The sequence below is a fragment of the Camelina sativa genome, chromosome 16 (assembly GCF_000633955.1).
Source record: "Camelina sativa cultivar DH55 chromosome 16, Cs, whole genome shotgun sequence".
Lineage (NCBI taxonomy): Eukaryota > Viridiplantae > Streptophyta > Magnoliopsida > Brassicales > Brassicaceae > Camelina > Camelina sativa.
In genome coordinates, this window is record NC_025700.1 from 27217425 (window position 1) to 27225028 (window position 7604).

General features: G+C 36.5%; 3 protein-coding genes across 4 annotated transcripts; all 3 read left to right on the forward strand.

Annotated features, from left to right (window-relative positions):
* On the forward strand, positions 724-2597 carry LOC104752783. 2 transcript variants are annotated; one of them, XM_019238062.1, is made up of 3 exons: positions 724-751; positions 837-918; positions 2166-2597. In XM_019238062.1, the coding sequence occupies exons 2-3, from the start codon at positions 859-861 to the stop codon at positions 2307-2309; spliced, it is 204 nt and encodes a 67-aa protein (XP_019093607.1). In that variant the 5' UTR covers positions 724-751; positions 837-858; the 3' UTR covers positions 2310-2597. The 2 variants fall into 2 exon arrangements, with proteins under 2 accessions (XP_019093607.1, XP_019093606.1); XM_019238061.1 differs by lacking the exon at positions 724-751 and having other exon boundaries at positions 772-918.
* On the forward strand, positions 3651-4750 carry LOC104752784. Its single transcript, XM_010475020.1, has one exon. The coding sequence runs from the start codon at positions 3796-3798 to the stop codon at positions 4555-4557; it is 762 nt and encodes a 253-aa protein (XP_010473322.1). The 5' UTR covers positions 3651-3795; the 3' UTR covers positions 4558-4750.
* LOC104754112 (probable disease resistance protein At1g61190) lies at positions 6466-7602 on the forward strand (the record flags this gene model as incomplete). Its single annotated transcript, XM_019237866.1, has 3 exons — positions 6466-6573; positions 6635-6678; positions 6798-7602. Coding segments are annotated over exons 1-3 (957 nt in total), but the record flags the coding sequence as incomplete, so codon positions are not given.

Below are 7604 nucleotides of genomic sequence, written 5' to 3' on the forward strand. Positions count from 1 at the left end.
ACGAGTGAAGATGATGTACACCACAAGAGAGTAGGGATGTCAATCGGGGCTGGCCCGGCCTGGCCCGACCCGAAATCCGTAAATCCCGCATATGTTTGAGCCCGGTCTGGCCTGACCCGAAATATTTTCGAGCCTATATTTCAAAGCCCGAGCCCGGCCCTAACATGACAGGGTTTTTCGGGCTTTTTGGCTTATTTACCGATCAAAAATTCAAATTTATAAGCCTTAAAAAGTAGTGTTTGAAGGTGTATTATAAAACAAATCAATCAAAAATTTAATAACTCACATATATTCACTACAACCAACTTAATTTAATAAAAAAAGTTTAAAACTAAATAAAATTTCGATACTTTAACCAAATAAACCAATATATAATTCATATAAAACATCATAGATAAAAATTTGAAAAGTATTAAGTATGGTAATTAAGTAAATATGAAAACTAGGATTAGAGTTTACAACTTTATTTACAATAAATTATTAATCAAATATTGCAATCAAACAAAAATGTTAACAAAAAGGTACAAATATTTTTGTTTAAGGGCTTTTCGGGCTGGCCAGAACCCGTTTGGGCTAAGCCCGAAAAACCCTATTGCCCAAACGGGCTAAGTCCGAAAAGCTCAATTTTTTCTGGACATATATATTTAAGCTCGAGCCCGATGTTTTTCAGGGCTGGACCAGACTAGCCCGCGGGCTTTAGCCCTAATTGACATGCCTACAAGAGAGAGAGAGTCACAAGCACATGAGATGAGTAGGCTTTCTAAACCGGTTTAGTTTTGGCTGTGACTGAATCATTTGTTAAATATCTCTTCTCTTACCCAAATTTGATGTCGAAGCTTCTAAGCTCACCCGGCGGGAATGAGTCAACTCGGGTTCAATGGCTCTGCTTCTTCTAAACTTGGTTACCAATCTCCCAAAGTTAGTATCTTTATTCTCACTTCCTTAATTCGTGCAAAATATATAAAATGGAGTTATTTTAGTTGAAAGTCTGGATCTTTGTGTTGAATGATTCCATATTTGGTATCAAAAGTATTAAACTTTGTGGAACTAACAAAAAAGTATCACATTTTTGGTATCAGAAGTTTTAATCGTTGTGTTGAATGATGCATATTTGATCTCTTTATGTCATAGTGATGTGTTCCAAATAGTTCTTTGTAATTGATTTGTACACTTTCCTTTTGTCGTAAAAGCAAAAAACAAAGAAAACATCATAGGGTTCGTGTACTCATTGGTATTGCATCATCACTGTTAAAACTTTCTTATACGCTTTGTCGCACATACACGGAGACTTGTGGTGATGCATTCATTGATATCATTAGTCATCATATCTGTTGTTTATTTCTTTCCATTAAATGATGAAAGAGGAGGGGGGAAAAGGGTATAATAGAAATGTGATTTTGTACTGGAGATTGATTGATTTGTAAGTACTACGAACCCTATGCGTGTGGAGATAGACATTTTGGTCTCTACCCTACTATTTTGACTAGCATGTCCTAGGAACACAAAATGTCCCACTGGCTTTGTCCCTTTGTTTGATTGAGATCAGAGAGTGTCCTCATCTTTTTCATAGAGATTATAGATTCCCTTTTGTCTCTCTTCTCTTCAAGTTTTGATTCTGAGCATTAGCTTTAACTGAATAAGGTGATTAGGATTTGATAATATCGGTTACAGTCACGAAATTCGAATGAATCTGGATTGACATGATTAAGAGAGGATTTGGTGATTGGAATGTCAAATCTCAGTAAATTATATGAACTTGAGTTTGATCTTGAAAGTAGGTTTTGTTGGATGTCTCATTGTCTTGATTATCGATTGGAAATGATTTTGTCTTTGGTTAGGAATTGTCATTTAGGGGTTAGAAATTAATTGGCATGTGACATATACACTAAGAACCTACCATGTGAACAGAATTAACTAGAATCATTCAAACATGGGAGGACCCCAGACAATGTAAATCTTCAAGTCCTCTTTCAAATTAAAAGGTTTAGATCAACTTCATGCGACTTTGTGCTAACATCGAATTCTGTTTTGGGGAACTTAAAACACATTTCATTTGTCCAACACAAATAGAGGTTTAGATATGTTCTCTCAGTAAAACTGTTTGGATATGAATTTCTTTGATTGGATTTGGAGACTGATATTGTGGCGATTATATCGATTTGCAGATAGGTGTGTACTCAAAAGGGGTCTCGGTGTTGATGCCAGGAGACCATATACCTACATTCACCGGCTACCCGGTACCCGCACCAGTACTCTGTGTTTCCAATAGTCGAAGTTCAAGTCCAAACTCCACCATTGAAGAATGTTAAAAGTTGAATGCATAATTCTATGCTTTTCTGCTTCTGCGGTTGACCCTTTTTTGTACCGTGTTTCGCATAATTAGAGGAACCAAACTGCACAATCCCTAGCTTAAGTATATGTGTATTCAAGATTTACCAGATTTTCATTTTATTGAATTTCATTTTTCTTATTACAAGAAAATGAGTTGAGAAGAATGTGTTCAGTTGTCAGGAACTGTTAGTGCTCATGAATATGCTACTGTCGGACTGCCTAATCTTTAAGCCCGACCCAAAATGCAATAAATTGTTTATTAAGTATTAGTACAATATGGTTGTCACTTGTAACATGAGTTAAAGTTTACTGAAGAATTACACCACGCTCTGTAAAATATATGGATGATGTTCTCTGCTTTAAGAACTAAAGTCTTTTATAGATTTCGTAAAGTTAAAGTATTTGTAAGATACTCATCTTTTATAATTATAGTCAGTGTATGCAACGTACTCGTTATAGTCAGTATACGCAGGGTTTTGACGTTCCCAAAGAAAACTAGATCTAGTTGTTAGATTCGTCTCATGTTTTATTTTGGTCAAAAGATTCGTCTTATGCTGTGTGATACGATTTCAGATATCTGACATAACCTTTTTTTTTTAATTATAATTGCTTAAGAAAAAACAAAACATTCTCTTTTTATAATCAGGTTCTTCAAAAACTCCAAATTGGTTTGTTGTTTTGTATGAATTATATATTTTGTTGCAGAACTAAACTATCATCTCCTTTTTGCAGAGCTTTATTTTTGTGATGAATGTGTTTTAGAGACCATACATCAATAACTAATAAATTTATTGTCTGGTAGCTCAAGGATGTTGACAAAACAAAATATTAAGTGTAATGATTTTTGTAAAGGAAATGAACTCTTTGAGGGGGCTTGTTTTAGATCTATAGGCCATTTTTTATGCATGTGAGTCATGTGACTAGAAAATAAATTTAGACCGTTTTTAAAACGACATCTACAATATTTTTCTATAGATTTTGGATCCAATCATATTTAAAATGATGTAACTGTAGATGAATCTCAGCTAAAAATAAGTAATTGGTCTATGGAAAAGGTTAATTACATCACTTATTTATTTGTCGTAAGTACATAACAGTTAACACATCATCTTGCATTCTTGTGTAAAGTTTTGTTTTTTTAATTTTCTTGTCTAAAAAGTTATTATAACTTTACTAACGTCATTATATCAAGAAACTTGAAATTTGCATGGGGGTTTAAGTTTATTAACGAACACAATTAATATTTGAAATCATTATAAATTAAAGCCACTTTGCGAGGGTAGTTGTATTATTATCTTTTTACCCATTATTATCAACTGTCCCAAAATTATTAACAATAAATACTCTCACTTCATCACAATCATCATCTGCTGTCACCACACAACACAACAACACAACCAAAAGAGTTACTACTACTCTCTCTAATCTCCGATCAACCCACGTCGTCTCTTCTCTTTATCACTAATGGGTAATTGCTGCGTCAGCTCCGGCACCACCGATGAGGAAAACGAGAATGTTGCCGACAAGAACACGACCATTGTCGAAGAAGAGACAGTAGTCAAAGAAGTCTTGTCTGAGACAACTTTGTTAACTCCTTCTTCTAGTTTCCACGCTTCGACGATCAAAGATCCGGTGAAGAACAAGATCCGAGACGATGATGAGAAGAAAAAACCCGGGTTCTTGAAAACTGGTTCAGACCCGGTTATGATCCGACCCGGTTCGATTGATCATGAAGAAGGCTCGGAGGTTTCGGAGATTTGTAGCTTGAGTCTGAGTGAGAGTGTGTCTTCGACGGTCGTGACGAATGGTTACGATGAGGAGGACGTGATGATGAAACAGAGGAAGTCTCAGAGATCTCCGGCGAAGACTCGGACCCGGGTCACGGGTAACAATAATTACCCGACCCGGAGAACCGATCAATCTCCACGTAAGAGAAACAACGGTACGTGCAATGGAGCGAGATACGGGTCGGGTGTGAGAGACCCGGGTGAGAGATCCGGAAGAAGGTCGAGATCGCCGGCGACGAATAGATCGGTGATGGATCCGAATCAGAATAGTCGGGTGGGTGGGGCGAGGACTAGGAAGAACAATCAGTCTCCGGGTCGGGTTAGACAAGATCCTAATAAAAACGGGTTGGATCAAGAGCAGCATCAGAATTACGGTTATACCACTGAGGAGTTGTTAGAGAACCCGCTTGTTTCGTTAGAGTGTTTCATATTTCTCTGAAAAAATATAAGAACGAATATTCCGGGGAATCATTTATTCTCATTTTGACATTTGGATTTGTAAAATTCGTAAAAGCTACTAAAATTACGTTACCTCTGTAATTCTTCATTTGTGTGTTCTACTTTTTTTTTCTGCTGATTAAAAAATTGTAATTTCGGTTGAATGATGAATATGGTTATATGTTTTTTTGTTCTATTTTTTATTTTCGTTATATCTTAGGGTATGAGAGTTTTTAAGATGTTAGATGTTAGTAATGTTTGTTATAAATCTTTAATGGATATATAACCATATCCAAATCGAAGTGGCTCAATCGAGCCTTCTTCAGGAAGAAAGAGATGCAAGACAGAGTCTTCTTTACCATTGTAACATTGACATACACAATTAGCTGCAAGAGTACCCCGTTTTGTTGTTTGTCTTTTGCAAAGTTTCAGATTTTCCATAGTCATCTTTTTTTTGTTTGTTCAGCAGCAAACAATCCATGGAACGCAACAAGGTTTTCTTTGGTTCAGAATCACAAGGTTATATAGAAACTCTCTCATAAGATTGTTTCTGCCTTTTATTAAGTCTTTTCAAAGCTCTTACAAGTCCTTACTCAACCATTCTTTTTCCTGTTTTATACTCTTCAGAATCCAGATACAGATACATCTCATAGATTGTCATCACTGGGTAATAACATTGAAGAGAGATAACTTGTGGTTCCATGTTTTCTCAACTTACAACTATGGAGAAGAAGAATAACCAAAGATATGACTCTCTGTCACACTCAATAAGCTAAGATGGATTCTCTTTTTTGCCATACTTTTTGACTTTTGTTCTAGTCATTCCATGTTCTTCTTTAACTTGGTTTCTTTTTCTTCTAGTTCCAAACTGAGACAGCTTCCCTTAAATGCTGCAAGTGTCCCTCTGAGTTTGAGTGTTTTCGGTGACAATGGATCATTGAGGACCGGAATCTGTCAACGAATGGGAGGACCAAGATGCCAAAATCGTTTCCTGCCTTTATTCTATCATCAGGTAATCATTTATTTTTTATTTTCTCTTGTCACTGAGTTGCCGTTATTAGACTTATCTGATGATCCTTTCACAGTTAATACATCATGTTTTAACTGTGAATCGAAATTCTTCACTGGCTAAAATCAGAAACCACGCTTCTTCTTTTGTTGCTTTCTCTTTATTTTTATAGAGTGAGGGTGTTGTTCATTTTGGATGGATTGTATTATTGCTTTTGATTTACACACTGATCTTTCAGACTATATTTGGAGTGTGTTGTGTTATTCAGTTGGATTATGTTTTACATTTTCCCTTTGCATCCTTTTCAGACTACATTTTCACACAATCAATAGTTTATGACAATACTAGGGGTTGTGATCTAACTCTAAACTTGTTGAGTGTGATGGTAAACTCAATCTTCTTTTCTCTTCAGGTCTTCCTTCCCTCTGTTGATGATCTATAGATTTATACTCTTTTATCCGATGTGGTATATTCCATAGGTTTGAGTGCCCTTAGAATTAAGCCTATTCCCATATTCTTGTAATGTATGTGTTTGGTTTTAGACGTGTCAACTGATCTATTTTTTTGTTAATTTTCTTTCATTGACCTTTGTTTTCTTTAAAACCTGGTTGCATCTTAAGTGATTATAACAATCTAAACTGGGCGATTAGTCATCGACATTTGTATCGTTGACCATTGTATTTCTTTTTAAAACATCTAGAGTGATTACAATAATCCAAACTGGGTGAGATTAAATCATTGACTTGTGTTTTCTGAAGTATAGTTGCATATAAAATGATAATTATAATCCTAAAACACTTCTTCAGCTTTAGCTTCGTTGTTTTGTTTTCTTTCTTTATTTTTGCTAAAAGGTTTACCTTCGTTGTTCGCTTGGTGAAAACATTACCTCTTTCATTCAACATGGGGAATTTTGTGTGTATCGAAATTTCTAGTGATCAAACGGTGGATCGTTTCATTAGATTCTTACGTGGTAAAGGTTATATTCGAAACCTCAAGAAGAATCTCAGGGCACTGGAGAGGGAAATGGAAGATCTCAAAGCAATAAAAGATGTGGTGCAGAACAAGGTAGCGAGAGAGGAGACACGACATCAACAAAGGCTTAAAGCTGTCCAGGTATGGCTTACCCGTTTCGATAGCATTGATTTACAAATCAAAAATCTACTTAGTACTTGTCCCGTTCAGCTTCAGAAGTTGTGTCTCTGTGGTTTATGTTCAAAAAATGTATGTTCAAGCTACAATTATGGGAAAAGCGTATACTTGTTGTTAGAAGAGGTTAAGAATCTCAAATCAGAAGGTAATTTCGAAGTGGTTGCTGAGCCGGCTCCAACATCTGGAGTAGAGGAGAGGCCTACTCAGTCTACGATTGGTCAGGATAAATTGCTCGAAACGGCATGGAATCGCCTTATGGAAGATGGAGTCGGTATTTTGGGTCTGCATGGTATGGGTGGTGTTGGCAAAACTACACTCTTCAAAAAAATCCACAATAAGTTTTCTGAAATGGCTAGTGGCTTTGACGTTGTGATCTGGATTGTGGTGTCTCAAGGCGCAAAGATTTCAAAGATTCAAGAAGATATCGCACAAAAGCTACACCTTTGTGGCGACGAGTGGACCAACAAAAATGAAAGCGATAAGGCCACCGATATATACAAATTTTTAAAGAAGAAAAGATTTGTATTGATGCTTGATGATATATGGGAGAAAGTGGATTTAGAGGCTATCGGAGTTCCGGATCCAACCAGAGAAATTGGACGCAAAGTAGTATTCACCACTCGTTCCCGAGAAGTATGTGGGCGGATGGGGGATCATGAACCAATGGAAATCAAATGTTTGGAACCAGAGGAAGCATGGGAATTGTTTAGAAACAAGGTCGGATACAATACATTAAGTAGAGATCCTGTTATTGTCCAGCTGGCAAGAAAGGTCGCTGAAAAATGTCGAGGTCTGCCACTTGCGCTCTGTGTCATTGGTGAGACAATGGCATCTAAAACTACTGTACAAGAATGGGAGCATGCAATCGATGTTTTGAATACATCCGCTGC